The sequence below is a fragment of the Candoia aspera genome, chromosome 2 (genome assembly GCF_035149785.1).
Source record: "Candoia aspera isolate rCanAsp1 chromosome 2, rCanAsp1.hap2, whole genome shotgun sequence".
Taxonomy (NCBI): domain Eukaryota; kingdom Metazoa; phylum Chordata; class Lepidosauria; order Squamata; family Boidae; genus Candoia; species Candoia aspera.
This window is the reverse complement of record NC_086154.1, coordinates 153,012,989-153,028,778: the sequence shown is the minus strand read 5'-3', so window position 1 is coordinate 153,028,778 and position 15,790 is coordinate 153,012,989. Positions and strand designations below refer to the sequence as shown.

Sequence of the window (15,790 nt, the reverse complement as noted above, 5' to 3'; positions counted from 1 at the left end):
AGCCGCATAAAAATCAACAAAAAGGTAAAAAATTCTCCAGGGAGGGCACTCTGAGATTATAAGCACTGCTGTGAAGACTGTCTCTCTGGCAACCACCAGCCTAATGTCTGGTAACTAAGTCACCTAAGAATTATCTGTGGAAACTGGCAGTACTTTAAAAACCTCACTCAAAAAGTAAGGAATAGCATTCTAAATTGGACTCAGCTTGGAAACCAGTGCAGTTAGCACAATGTAGCCATTGAAGTGACACAACCATTTACACTGGGAAGACCCCAGCAATCAGCATGCCTATACCTATGGAGACAAGAGGAAGGTCCTGGCCCAGCAGCAGCTGCATGAACAACTTTGCACCCCAAAGTGGCGAACATTTTGCCTAAGGAGGACTTGGGAAATGGCCCTTATCATTTGTAGAACACTTTTTGTACTACAAACACTCAGTTAAATTGTACTAGTTAAAATCCTTCAGGAAAACCATTTGTTACCACACAAAAGAAAGAACAGACCTCAAAGGGGACCCCATGACAAAAGATAGGAAAGGTTCCAGACTTGTCTCCATCTTAACTGACCAGCTGGGCAGGGAAAAGAACAACCTGGAGGCACTACTCACCTCCCTCTCCACCAGATTGCGCTTGTAAAGAGCATCCTTAGCTGCCTCCTGCCAAATAGTACAGCAAACAGCAGTTTAGTTGATGCCTGTGTCCAGACTGTCCTGGTATCAATACAGATTCCATGCTCTTTTAAATAAGTAGCCCCCAGTTGTAAACCAAAAGTGATGGTGCTCAAAAGCTAGAAAATGGGTCTTCTTCCCTCCCACCCACCACTGTGCTACAAAGCCAATCCATACCCGTTTTCCTTCATTTCCAAGGCGCCTTGCTGCCTCTGTGTACCATTGTTGGTACTGCTCCAGTCGAGTCAGATATTCTGTAGAATAAAGATCAAACATGGTCAGGAACTCTAGCTTGGATGCCTTGTCAGGACTGACTGGCATACCAAGGTCAATCCAGAGGAGAGAGACAGGTTTTATAGCTGAGCCTTCCTATCAAAATACCTTTCATGATTGCAGCTCCTCCACGCTGCAGCTGGGACTTTTGCCAGGTGATCTTCTGAATGATGTTCTGATGCTGCTGTATCAGGTCACTGGGTGGTGGCTGACCAGCTTGATTGTATGCCACTATCTGCTAACAAAAGTAGGGTGTTTGTATATCCCTAACAAAATCATTTGAAAGTGCACAAACCACATGTATACAATAAGATATTCTGAGACCAAGTTCTAGCAGGTTAATTGTCAAACAGGATGAGTTATCAGCCTCGGAAGTGTCTGCTTCTCCAGCCTCAGAGCATTTCTGAGCTACTCTCCTGAATAAGTGCCAAAGGAGAGAGACACAGACACCAAGCACTCTAGCCAAAACACAAAAGGCCTTGAGGAGAGCACTTACATCTCCTTCTTCCTCTTTTAGTTTGGCACACCATTTTAAAAGACTTTAGGAAAGATGGACTTGTTTCATAAAACAAATCTAAAAGCTAGTTATATTTTTCTTACTGTTAAAATAAAACAAAACATAGATTATGAAGCAGCAGTAGCAGCAAACAGAAGTGTCCCACAGCAAGAATGGGCAAAAGATAAATATGGATCTCTCTGTAATACTTGGAGAGTTTATAGAAGTTCAACAAAGACTTTTGATTTGCAGTTCTTCAATAGTAACAACAGAATTACTCTACCCTAAAAGTAAACTTCTAAAATTAAGAATACTTTGAGGCAAGTGTCCAGGAGTGGAACTTTATATAGGGCTGTGTTCATTCAGTTCTGCTTTGTCAACAAATTCTGGGACTCAGAACTCTTTAATACTAAGACTTTAGAGTACTAAAAGTAGAATCTAGAACCTGAAGCCTTCCCAATTTGCTCTAAAGAGAGCAAAATATTTCAGTAAGTTCTCCCTTTTTTGTACATTCACCCGAAATAAATACTCAAAGCAGAGTAGACTTAAAGTGATTTCAGATTATTTCTAAATAGCATTTGTAAGTATTATTCTAGAGCATTAGGACAGTTCCCCTGATTATCTTGGGATTTAGTCCTAGAGCACTTCAGATAATTAATAATGCCACTAATGTGAAATGATTTTAAAAGTGACTATTACATACATATCTCTTCTTAAGGAACTATCAGCATGTGGTGGCAGTATCAAGATTTCTTTCCTAGTTTCCTAGAAACCTCCTGATTTTTAAAACAACTGTTCTATACTACAGCTGTGGCTAATGCTCTGCTCAGGGCCATGCTATACAAGAACGAGTATTCTGACTGTGTGTATAAGTGTGTGTAGATGTGCATTGCAAATAATACTTGGTTTGCAATTCTACTCTGGAAGATCCCTATGACCTTTTTTCCCCCTGGAACTATAAAAAAAGTGCTCAGAACTAAACCCCAGAATTTTCCCCACACGTTCACTATTTGTCTTCTTCCTATTACATATTTGTCTCTTACACCGTCAAGATCAATCAATCAATCTTTTATTACAGTCACAGACCAGAATTACAAATAAATCTTGCACTGTCAAGATTTAGTTTACATCATACAAGGTGAATATTTTCTAAATACTGGAAACTACTTAAACTTTTACAGCTTAAAAAACAATATAGCGATTGGATATTGAATGTTGGCCAAACTCACTTAATGTAAGAAAAACAGGGAAATATTTGAGAATTTTAGGGCTACTCAGTTCCCATTTACTGAACTTACTGAAAAGAAACCCCCTTGCTATGAAACTGAGTTCCTTCCTTCCTTCCTTCCTTCCTTCCTTCCTTCCTTCCTTCCTTCCTTCCTTCCTTCCTTCCTTCCTTCCTTCCTTCCTTCCATCCATCCATCCATCCATCCATCCATCCATCCATCCATCCATCCATCCATCCATCCATCCATCCAATTTGAAGCACAGAAAATTGGGGACCTGCTTTTTGGTGTAAATTAAATCAAAGCACAATGTATGCTGAGGTTGTACAATATGACTGCCTCACCTCTTCCCTGTGTGTGTGCACGTGCATGCATGCGCGCGCGCACCCCCCCCCCCCCCATCACTGACCTTTTTCTCCAGCCTCTCCTTGTCAGAAGCTAATATATTGAAGCTCTGCAGAGAACAAGCTGCCTTGCTGGAAGGGAAAAAAAATACAGCATAACCTCAGAATTGGCCAATAACAGAAACAAAGGACAAGGCCCATGAAACAGAAACCAAAGACCATTGCCACTACCTTTGGAGAAAGCATACTTTCAGAGGAAAAGTATGCCAGCCCTTCACACCCTTCAAAAAGCCCCAGCCAGATGCTAGGAAATTAAGGGAAGAATCGGCATCCGCATCAGAATAATTTCATTATTTAGGGAACTGTCCATGATGGGGACTTCCATGCACTGTTTCCTGACAGCTCTGATATATGTTTAACATGTGACAGCTGCAGGCTGGGGAAGGCTTTCTCCATTTTCTCAAGGCAAGATTTGTTCCAAATTACTCATAGATGTCATGGAGCAGTTAGTTGACCTGGGGTATCATTAAAGGGCAACAGAATGGGAGGCAAACCAAGCTATTCTACATGCACAATCCACCAAGATACTCTATTTCACAAGCTTCACGGGAAGTAAATTGTGTGAGCAGTTTCCCCAGTGGGAAGATATGTTCAGTGGGAAGATATTCCCTTTGGATTTTCTACTGTAGGCATCAAAATGCCCCAGGTGGACTCTGATTTACTTATTCAGCATGTGTATTTCCTCTGAAGACCCTTTCCTGCTTAGCATAGCACTTCTTTTCTTAACCAGAGAGGAGCAAAATATTGTACTCAAGGAAGCATCCCGAGCCTAAGAAGAAGAGGGTTGGCTTGGCCACAGTATTGAGCAGATGGATGTCCTGGAAGGAAATTAAAAGAGTCTGTGAATAATTACTGCAGAGCAAAAGGTGCTAATCTGAACGTTGAATCCTGGGTTGGACATCCAAGCTTTCAGCTTGCTCCCTTCTGCTATTTCACACAAATTTCGGATGGCTAAGCTTTTCAGGCCCTCTGCATGACACAGAGCTAACATAGTTTGGTGAACAAAGCACTGAATGAGACTGGGGCTTCCCATGTTATAGCCTCTAACCGGTCCCTGTGGTAAACAAGAAGCTAAACTAGTCAGGCCTCCAGTATGATCCAGGGCTATCAATTTTGTATACTGTTAAGAAAGATGAATTTGAAAAGCACTAAGCTTTCTCTGCCCTGCATATTACCTTCAAAATGATTCTTGATTCTCATCTATTATGATTAGTTACATAGAGGAGTGTGCACAGATGCAAGTAGCTGTGTGTGTGTGTGTGTGTGTGTGTGTGTGTAGTTACAGATCATATATTACATGATGAGGGATCTCATTGGCTCAGAAGTGCAATTACAAACTCCCATAAGATGCTATCTTGACACGCTTGATAGCAGTATCCAACCTGGACCATGCAATTCCTGCTTCATTCTTTGTACAAGCACTACTCAATAGACAGGCATGATCCAGTATGTTTTGAGTTATAATTGAAGACAGCCTTTGTCTCACGGGGACTGTTTCTTTACTGAGTTCTGTTTGGACTGCAGCACAAGCAGCCAATGTGCTGCAGAGTGAGAAAACAAAATCTGGTTTTGACACAATCCACTGGGAAGGTTTTTGCTGTGCAACCGTTGTGAAAGTGATCAGTTATGCTCTGGTAGGCTTCCTACCTATTTATACATTTAAGCATTCCCTTCCTTTCTATGGTAAATCATACTCAAGACAAAATCTATGGTAACAGGCTTACAGAAGAGAACCTCCTGGTGGATTGTGTTCCCAGGGCAAATTAGCCTACCTTCCATTCTGTTTCCTTGAACGGTACTCAGAAGCTGCTTCTGAAGTGGCCACCTTGGACCTATTTAGTCTTTTCAGTTGAACCCTCATGCCTTGCATTCACTTTCACGTGCTGAACAAAGTCCACAAGATCAAGGAAAAGAGTTGCGGAACAGACAGAAGATGTCCTCACAGATCTTTGTGTGTAGAATTCAAATCTGAAGACCCCAGCACAGTCAGAAGACATACCTACCTACTGCCTATGTCTTTCACAGGAGCTACTGCTGTCTTAGGTTTGGGAAAGGCAGCCTATATAAGGAAAGAGAGCCTGTTAAGTCTTCTTGCAAAAATGGTGACTTCCATTCAGAGATCTCAGGATGAAACGAACCATTAGCCTAAGCTGAAAATAGCATAGGGTTATAGACACGCTGAAGAATTCTACAGCAGTGCAGATAAGCGAGAATGTGTGGTGCTGGGCATGGAATTCAGGTTCCTAGTATCTCAAGTTTTATTTGAAAGATGGAGGAGTGAGTTTCTAGTTCTGATGGGTTATGAAGATAGAGCTGAAATGGTGTGGAACAAGGTCTGCTGAAATCTCAAGGGGTGAGGACAAGGGGTAGAAGACAGAGCTTCAGTGCCCTGTTGGGTATCTCCTAACACAACCAATACTTGCAAAATCAGAATACAATATACAAAGTAACTAACAGTTGCAAAATAGGTTATGCAAGCCAGCTCTCTCACATTTGCCAGATCTGTATGCACTACAGACTTCAGGATACCTTGATGCAATTTTCCCCCCCTTAGATCTGTAGAACACACAGGACTGGATACCGTCTGTCACTTCACATCTCACAAACTGCCCTTGAGGTCAGAAAGCCACCTCATTAGAGCAACAAGTGCTGCAGGCCCTGAAGATTTAAGCCAGGAGAAACCCCCTGAATGTGAAGCTTTCAGTCCACGTCTCCTTTTAAAGACGTGGCCCGAGGTTTGGCTTCAGGTTATGCAGCTGGAAAATGGAATTGTACTCTGACCAAAGGGAACAATACAATCAAACTTTACTCAGACAGGATTCTCAACTACAGAAAAGCTCTGAAGGGGCCAGAACTCTAGGCAAAGCCATACATAGGGAAACTCAAAAACTGCTTTGCCGTCAGTGAAAAAAGCCTCTAGAATACACAGTGGTTCAGCTCTTACTGGTGGCCCAGTGAGGGGATCAATGACCAGCCACTTCTCTGTTGTGGTCTCCAGCTGCTGGGACGTCAATGGCTCTCTGAGGCGGACAATCACTTCTAACCTGCCTCCAGTGGGCCGTCGACCATCCAAAAGCTAGAAAACGGAACAGGAGAAGACTGGTGGTTACAAATATGACACGGATCTCTTCAAACGAAGCGGTAAGGCTCTAAGATACATTTCATCACTTCCACATGGAATCAGAGTCCCCAGTGAGTCCACGTTATTTAGACATGCATCATAAAACCATTCAGCCTGTTCTTCCAACTCCAGTTAAGGAATGAATGGATCATGTTCATTAAAAATAGAAAAACACCTGCTATTTTAATGTACACCGGGACACCAATTCATTTTTATATTTGTTTTCTATCCCATCTTTCTCCAGGAGTTCAAGGAGACTTGTATGGAGACTTCACGTTATTCCTGGAACAACCCTGTAAAGTAAGCTGAGCTGGGAGAGAACGACTGGCCCAAAGTCACCCAGGGAGCTTCCATGGCTGCCGGTGGAGTAGAACCAGGTCTCCCACATCCTAATCTAAGACTTTACCCACTCTGCTGCACCATGCTGGCACTCAGGGAGTGAGTGAACTACCCTTCCTCATCAGGACCTAGTTTAAGTCCCCGAGACTCATTAGATGCCTTCAATTATGTATCCTCTGCTTGTCCATTAAGTTACCTATGCTATACAAAGTTAAATCAATTAACAAATGTTGGAACCACAGAGAAACTTTAGGCATTGTGACGACAAGGAGGGTTATCAGTCTTCAGTGACGCAGGGGCTAGTTTTTGCCTGCAATAGGTTAAAGCAGCTTCCCTGGAAGTAGGAATAAAATAACCTAAAACTACACAAAGATAGATAGAAATAATAAATTTAATCCAGTTTTAAAGGTTTTGATTAACAGAAAGCAGACAATGAAGGGGACTGACAGCTTTACAACTAAAAAGACCTTGAACTTTGGCACAGAAGGCTAAAGCGCAATGCTTACTTCAAAAGCTCAGAAAAGGAGCACAAGAACATGAACAGTGCCCTGTTGATCAGATCCCTGGCCCATCTAGTCCAGCAGCCTGTTCTCTCAGTGGCCAACCAACTGCCCAAGGAAGCCCACCACTCTCCCAGCAGATAGCCTTCAGAGGCAGTCACACTGCCATCCAGGCTAACGGCCATAAATCCCCTCGACTTTCATGAATTGGTCCAACCCATTTTTGAAGCCAGCCAAGCTAGTTTGTTTTTTTACACAAATCCCAAAGTTGTGTAAAAAAAAAAAAAACATTTCAGCAAGTCTTGAATAGGAACTGAGAGCTCAAGCAAAAGCAGCTTGCCCAATCTATTCTACATATAGTTCAGTTATGGGGCCCAGATTTTCATGAATATTGCCCTTGGCATTTCATGAAAAGAGAAGACTTGCCTCTAAAATCTCCCGAAGCTCACAAGTGGTCTCCAGTGCTTCCAACTTCAATTGAGCTGTTCCCACCACACGGTCATTTTTGAATAGCCCCCTGGAGAGAAACAGCAATAATTAATCCCATTCCATTTCAGAAAAATATACACAGGGCCTTTTCAAAACAACCCTGCCTTATTGGCTATGGCTTGTTTTAATGATGGTTTTTTGAATGACTCATAATGGTCAAATCCACACATCACCCAAAGGCCTAATTCAGACTTTGGCTTTTGGAAGATCTACCCCGTTGAGTAGAGAGCCAGTCTGGTGTAGTAGTTAAGGCATCAGGCTAGAAACCAGGAGACTGAGAGTTCTGGTCCAGCCTTAGGCACAAAGCCAGCTGGGGGATCTTGGGCCAGTCCTTCCCTCTCAGCCTTGGGAAGGAGGCCAGGGCAAACCACCTCTGAAAAACTTTGCCAAGAACACTGCAGGGATTAGTCCAGGCAGTAACCAGGAGTCAACACTGACTTGAAGGCACATACACCTCTCCCCATTCCCCTTGAGTAGATATTTTGAGATTTTGATGGAAAATATAATTAAGCTTGTGGCCCTAGATGTACATCACACTAGTGGGACCCAGCTGCCATTCTCCTGTGCACACAGATACCAACTGGCATCTAAAGCAGCTCTGCAAACAATACCTCTCTGGTTTTCACAGGCTCATCTTCCAAGCAGGATTGATACCTGCTCTCTGGTTTATTCCAGAAACACCAACCACACGATTTTTCAGATTTTATTAAAAGGCATAAGCTGCTGTGACCTGTAGCTGATTTCATCACAAAAGTTTGTTATCTTTTAATAAACTCTGTTAATTGGAGAAGGTGCTACCAGACTTCTGATTTCAAAAATGTCAGTTGGCATTGAGACGCATCTTGCTTACCCTTTATGGACAACTTCAAATTTGATTCCTTTGGACTGAATGGCTCTCTTGAATCCTCGATGGCTCCGATTAATAAACAGCTTGAACTTCTCTTGGAATTCTGCCAAAGGGAAAATGGCAAACCTAAAGATTAGCTGGGTTGAGATGCAAGTCTATAGCAACCTTCATGGGGAGGAATCATGTCGCATTACCTGGTAGGCTGAAAGCATTGCAGACCTTGATTCAAGTCTTTTTTTCTACCCCGCCCCCACCAAAGGCACTGAACACATCTAAATCAATGACCCAAACAAACATAGTCATGCTAATTTGTGAGGCAGATGCCTAAGCTCTACTTGAGAACTCTTCAACAGGACAACAGATCGTCCAAAAGTAAGGAGCAGGAAAAGTAGTAGTCCTAGTTTGTTTTTTTAACCTAACTTGAAGAAGAGTTCTGGGGAATTATAAAATTGGCATACAGATAGTTGGGTGGGTCTTCTAAAAGCTATTGGCCACTGCCTGTGGACTTTTAATAAAATAACCTAACATGAACTAAAACAGTCCCAGAATAAAATTAAAGTAAAACCAGCAATACATGCATAAGGGTCTTAAAAGGATCATGGAAAGGTCAAAAACTTGGGAAAACAGAGAAGCGCTTGTTTGCTGTAAAAACACCAGCTGAGTCTCTCTTTGAGGAAGGCATGTCGTAACTGGGGCTTAGGCACTGAAAACACCCACTCTTCTCTGGATAAATACACAGAGGTAAGTGAATATGGGAGGAAGTAACCCTTCAGATAAACCGGACTCAAACCTTTCGGGAACTTAAATTTGAATTCTAATATTCTGAACTGGAGGCAGAAACTGACAGAAAGGCAAGCAACAGACTGAGAAGACAGTCATGGAATATTTTTGAATCGTTCCTTTTCCTTGCTTGCAGGAAATACATTCCCAAAGGTAACAGTCAGCAAATTCCAAGAAATGCAGGCAAAGCTTGGCTACTATCTTCCCCACTCTGTCCCAGCTTCCCCGAAATCCTTTATGCTTTCTGGATTCTAGCCCTGTCTATCAAGAAGGAAGATTCTGTTGCAATCCTAGCAACTCCACGCCAGTAATAAGGCTCCAACAGCCTTTTCTGAATCACTCAGAACCAACAGCCCTGAACTTTGCCTTCAAATTTCTATTGATCATTCCTTCTCAGCCAACAAACAACCATATCTGCTGAAGGACTCTCCAGGTAAGAACAGCTTCAGAGGAATCGGAGGAGTTCAAGAGGAATTGGCTTGTTCTGAAGCCAATTGCAAACTGAAGGGTCTGAAGTTGGAAAGGTCTCCAAAGACACTTTTGAGGATACAGTCCACAAACCCTTACTCTCTCTCTAGGATCTGAACTATCAGCATTCTGTTCACATGCAGCTCTGTTCTTTTGACAAGTGGACGTTTCAGGTTACTAAGCTTCTCTAGTGACTATGGCTTTCTGCCCCTTCCCTTTGCCTCTCTGTTTCTGTCTCTTTTTTTTGGGGGGGGGGCGTATTCTTACTGCTCAAGAATACATTATGCCAAAGACTTTAAAGTCACATCTTTAAGAAGGAAACAAATAAAATCTGTGAGGGAAGGTCATTTTAACCTTTCCTCTTCAGCACAAATAAGTCACATGTATCTATCTTGCTATTAACCGGGGGGGGGGGGTTAAAATGCAGTGGAGGAGGATAAAGGATTATGCACTGCAGCTTTAAGAAAAACACTAAAACCTGGTTTGTTTCCAAATACCAGCTGCCAATGCACTTCTAACTTAAATCTGGAAAGGCAAAATTTGTACACTCTCTTGGTTTTAAGCTCATATATAGCGATTTACCAGGACAGTTGGAGTTTTTGATCACGCTGGTCTTATCTTTTTGAGCTTCCTCCTAAAAACACAGGAATGTGAAAGAGGCAATGAGAATCACTACTTCCTTGAGAATTAGCAGGGCTCCAATAGCCATCTGACACAAGCAGCTTTATCCTTTGAATGTATTTTTTTCTACACATGAATTACATATAAGCAAAGGTAAAGGCTCTTCATTAACTCCTGGTGAGTTCATGGAGATGTCCATGGAGTTTTCTTGGCAGCAACATGGAAGTTGTTTGCCATTGTCTTCTTGCAGGATATTGCTCTGACTTTGCAGTCTAGCCTACAACTTGGCATTCCCTAGACTTCTCCCATCCCATCCAGGCCTGACCTTGCTTAGCTTCCAAACCCAAACAAGATCAGTCAGATGCTGTCACCTGCTGAGACATACTATGCGGAGATAATTACAAACAGATTAAAGGTTTCTTTCACTTTCCAACAATGAGATTGTTAATGCAATACTATGGCTACTATCACATGCTACACCTTTCTCGACACTTTGCCATTGTGCCTGTAGTACCTACAATAGCCTCCTGCCCATAACAACACCTCCAAAATATTTCCATAAGCTCAAAAAGGCTAGGGCCCTTTGGTGCTGTATATGAATGTAGGGGATGCTCAGACAGGCTGACTTCCATGTAGATGAAACACTAGCTTTTAAACCTGTACTAACTTACCATATTAGGATAAGGAAACTCAAAGCGAACAAAAGCATCCAAATCACCAGGAGATATGCCTGAAAAAAAGGTAACAGGAATATAGCGAACAGTAGGAATTTTTTCGATAGATGTCTAAAAGCTAAAAATAAACCAACCCCCAGAAACTATTCTCACAAAGTGCAACCTTGCACGACAGCAGCTACAGACATTCATTTCATACCACAAACATGATCATCTGCCACATGAAGACCAACATCTCAAACAGAAATAGGATCAGAAATGTATTTTCTCCCTTTTTGTATATGCGGGTGGTCTCTACAAGAGAAGCTCAGTCTTTGGTAACCTGGAAGTCAGCACGAATGGAATCTAGTCCATTGGACATAATTGCCGAAGGATGCCCTTTCACGTGTTTATTTTGTTTGGCAATGTTTGCAACAGATTTGTTCAGAGATCAACAAGATTGTGTTCTTTTTGACTAAATGTTCTACCTATTGCAGTTAGGATAGTACCTGAAATGAGATAATCCAGTAATTTTATATGAGGTCTATTGCTATTTTGTAATTTCTTTTATACTGTTTGTTCTGTGCTTTCTTTGGGAACAAAAGGCAGGGCATACACTGAATGAATACATGAAATCAGCTCTTCAAGACAGCCACATTGTTGAAAAAAGGCAACAGAAATACAACCATAGTTTTAAGCACCCACCTTGCCAATCTACTGGGAAGAGCCAGTTCTCCAAGAATCAACTATAATACCAATGCAGAGGATGAACACTGGCATGAATATTTTGGCTTCTGCCATCCTAAGTCACTTGGCCTTAGGAAGCCAAGAGTAATCCAGAGAGGTGGAGCAAGAAATGGAGCAGAATTTTACAGAACACATGAAGACAGAGGTCAGCCACTTTTTAAGGGCCGTTAAAAAGGATGGCAGCATTATGAAGAGTCTTTTCCCCCAGTCTTGATAGTCTCAAAACCAGGGCACATTTTATGGATTACCTGGAGGAGCTGGGAGGTTGATTCCTTTCACTATTGAAAGAATCATATCATTGCTGTTTAATTCTGGAAAGATCCTGAAAGGAAAAAAAAAAAGATGGGGTGGGGGAGCAAATAGTTTTAGTCGGCATTGAAAAAGGTGAAAGGTGAAAGGTCCCCTGTGCAAGCACTGAGTAATGTCTGACCCTTTGGGGGGATGCCGCTTTCGTGACGTTTTCTTGGCAGACTATAGTGGGGTGGTTTGCCTTTGCCTTCCCCAGTCGTCACCTTCCCCAGCAAGCTGGGTACTTATTTTACCGACCTCGGAAGGATGGGAGGCTGAGTTGACCAGAGAATCCAGCTTCCGCTGGGATCGAACTCCAGTCGTGGGGAGAGTTTTCATTTGCAATACTGCTGCCTACAACCCTGCACCACACGAGGCTATTTAGACAGCCTTAGGCAGGCTCATTGTTTAACTGAAGCAACCAGTACTGGAGAATGGACTTGCAGGCTTGGGGTAAGCAGCAACACCAGGAAGCACTATCTAGAAATCTGTGCCAGCCTGCAAATTGCTTGCTGAGACCTAAACTGGGTGTTACGTACAAGCCCAGATGGACAGGTATCAAGACGTAGAATCTCTCTGTCCTCATCTCTCTTGCTTCCTTGCAATAAGCAAACTCTTACAACTTCACCCAAGGCACAGTCAGTGAACGGCCTAAGGTTTTCATCCAGGATTATGCTGCGGCTCTCTTCCTGACATTCACAAGAAACCATGCTGGAAGAGCAGGTTTTTCAAGCCAAGAATTTCTTTAGTCTAATAGTCTGGATGACATATTGGCAACCAAGTTCATTTTAGAAGCTCCTAAGAATGGACAAGACAGCGACTGCCCTTTTCCATAAGCTGGTATTTGAAATATGCTGCCTATGATTCAGGAAATTATATACAGCCACTGGTAGATTTAACCTCCATAAATAAAATGTGGCCATGATCACATCTAGTGTCAACAAATGTCATGGTTTAACTATGCACTATATATAAAAGCAGTTCCTTTTATTGCCACCAAAACTTCGTTGATTTTTTTCAATTTTTAATACTTTGGGGGGGGGGGACTTTCTATCTACATATTCTATACCATGCATGTTTTTATATATATCTCTATTGTGTGTCTTCTTACCTGCTGTTGCTACTGTCTTTCTTTGTAGGAAGATATTATAGCCCTTAATAATGTCAATTGCCTTTTTTGGCTGCATTTCTTGATCTAAAACATCTGTCTACAGGTGCTTTGACCAGAAATGGACACAGTATTCTAAACACAGCTGTACCATAGGTTGCTGTAAAGGCATTACTGTACCCATAGACTTACTTCCAGTTGGTTTGATTGCTGTAAATAAATTTGCATTTCTTTTTCTTGTACAGCAGCTGCACACTGGACACCTTCATTTAGCTACCTGCCATGACTCCTACATCCCTTTGCTTTCAATTTTTGTTGTAGGTGCTAAAGACACTGAGCTAGACCTATTGCAGGGAAAAGCCCCATGATGAGGGATGCCCATCATCCCTCAAAGCAACCTAGGGAAAAAAGGGAAAACCAGTGCCATCTATCTTTATGATAAGCACCTAACCTTTGTGTCCTCCCCCTTACTACTGTCAAATCATCAAATCTTTATTACAGTCATAGGCCAGCATAAGGAAGATTGCGTGCAGTCATTAAAAAGGCATATAGGATACATCAAGAGTAAAAATAAAAATCTAAACAAATTATACAAAGCTAAAAGACATTACACAGGCACGTGCGTGCGCGCGCACACACGCACTGTATATATAAAAAGCGAAAATCTAAAGGGTTAGGAGCACTAGATGGGTATCTTCCTATTGTGGCTTCCAGCCCCTTTCAAAGTATCAGATGCAAAGCCCATGCCAGAGAAAAATTACCAATCCCTGCTATAAGGATCTGGGGATGTTGCTTTAAAGCTCCAGCACCACTTCAGAGACTGGCAAGTTTGCAACACATCCAGGTTACAGAAACAGCTCACAGGATCAGTTTAAACCATGATGGGCTTCAGATTCTTGGAACCTTCAATGGTATTATCTCGATGCTTCGATTAAAATGCTACCAGTCAATTTGGCAATATACCAAACTCAAAAACTGGGGCTGTTTCTACCCAAGTTTAATCTGTGGGTAGTTCTTGCTCGTTCCCACACTCTAACCTGCAGGCACAACCAAACGTTAAAATGTGCCAGATTCTTCTTATGAAGATTGGGTTGCCCTCTTCTGGGTTAATTGTGGCTCTGAGAAAAATGTCCTCAGCACATCCAAAGCCTGAAACCAATTCTGACTAGAAAGGAATTGAAAAGAATTTGGCACCTAGCAGGGACAAATCGCCAAAATCATGACAAGCTCACACACTTGATCACGCTGAAAGTCCGCTGCTCATAATGATATTTTGGTAGTGGAAGTCCCTTGGCGTGTGCTTGTTTTAAGATCTCCATATTTTTTTTGCAGTCTTCAGCCATCTTCTCAAATCTGGAGAGGGGAAGACCAAAACATCTAGTTTATATCTGACTCATGAAACTTAACCAGACATCCTACACAGGCTCAGCTGGATGGCATGCTAACAGCTGATTTACACAATGGATTGCACGGTACAAGTGCGGAGATTATATTATAGCATGTGAAATGACCATTGAAGCAAAGCTGTCAACTTATACTGTGGCTGACTGAGCTATAAAAGCAGGAATACACTGAAGATGTCACAGCAATGAACAGGCTATATCAGAAAGCTGCATTCAACAAGAATAGGTAATTATAGATCCCAACTAAAAATTAGCTTTTAGCGAACTAGCAACCCTGATCCCAGACTGATAAAAGTTCTTGGGAACATTATGTAAACAAGAAGCTGCAAGCTTTCCCATTACCAGTGAAGGCCTGTACTGGATCATACAAAGAAAATCAGAAACTCTCTGCCCTAATGAGACATCATTATTTCCAAAAAGCCTTCAGGAATGGCCAGAATACAAATAAAGCAAACACACACAAATAAAATAAATAATATAGACAGGGATATAGTGGTATTAAATTGAGAACAGTTCAATTGCTGCCAAAGATCCTGAAAAAGCCCAGAGAATTCAGTTTAAACCAGTTAATTTTGACACCAGCAAACAGAAGCAGTATTATTTGAAAACAGTGAATAAAACTGGAATTTCTCCAACCACAGCTAATTGACAGTGGATCCTTATGTCTGGGAACAAGCTATGTTTTGCAAACTGCATCAGGAAAGTAGAAAGTAGAACATTCCATGCAAACCAGAAAGCTTTGCATCAATATTGCCCCAAGATTTGTCTAGCATATGCAAATTTTACCAAACATTGAATAATATATTAGGCATATGAACCATGAGTCACACTATAAAAGTTATATACAGTGGAGAAAAAGATGGGATGCATAGGGAAGATGGGGGTGCTTTAGTCCAACATATGTAGAGGACACTCGACTGCTAGAAAATTTAGTCTCATTCTCATATTCTGGGGTAAAGAAGATAGGAAAATACCCAGACATTTAGACACTTTCTCAAATAAATAACATCACATCACCTTGTTTTCTAATTCCTACTTTTGATTTAGGAACTAAATCTCCTTAGTGTCAACAGTAACTGGGAGTAGTTTCCTAAGATTTTAAACAGTAGTATTTTCCAGATTATTTGGGAGATGCTGGGGGCTAAACCTGGAGGCTATGGCATGGAAATCATGCTTCATGTCTGACTTGGCCTCTCCTGGTTACTGGTTATTTTTTCCTAATGCAAAAGACTCACTGTTACCTTTAATTATTCTATAATTTCCTTCAGGAATCCTTGAGGTTGTTTTCTTAAATCCAAAGGAAGTCTATTCAATGGCTTAAGTGCCCAAGGAATATTCATTACAACAAGGACATTTCTGG

The 15,790-nt window shown here is 41.7% G+C and overlaps 1 protein-coding gene across 1 annotated transcript in view; it reads right to left on the bottom strand.

The window, feature by feature from the left end:
• CC2D1A (coiled-coil and C2 domain containing 1A) overlaps positions 1 to 15,790 on the bottom strand; it is a 56,225-nt gene that overhangs the window by 2,106 nt on the left and 38,329 nt on the right. Inside the window, exons 18-29 of the mRNA XM_063294344.1 lie at positions 14,264 to 14,380; positions 11,880 to 11,953; positions 10,903 to 10,961; positions 10,193 to 10,244; positions 8,366 to 8,465; positions 7,453 to 7,543; positions 6,011 to 6,142; positions 5,070 to 5,125; positions 3,072 to 3,138; positions 1,049 to 1,175; positions 845 to 921; positions 608 to 655 (exon numbers count right to left, since the gene is read on the bottom strand). Of these exons, the coding sequence (XP_063150414.1) occupies positions 608 to 655; positions 845 to 921; positions 1,049 to 1,175; positions 3,072 to 3,138; positions 5,070 to 5,125; positions 6,011 to 6,142; positions 7,453 to 7,543; positions 8,366 to 8,465; positions 10,193 to 10,244; positions 10,903 to 10,961; positions 11,880 to 11,953; positions 14,264 to 14,380 (1,000 nt within the window). The remainder of the gene's footprint in view (positions 1 to 607; positions 656 to 844; positions 922 to 1,048; positions 1,176 to 3,071; positions 3,139 to 5,069; positions 5,126 to 6,010; positions 6,143 to 7,452; positions 7,544 to 8,365; positions 8,466 to 10,192; positions 10,245 to 10,902; positions 10,962 to 11,879; positions 11,954 to 14,263; positions 14,381 to 15,790) is intronic.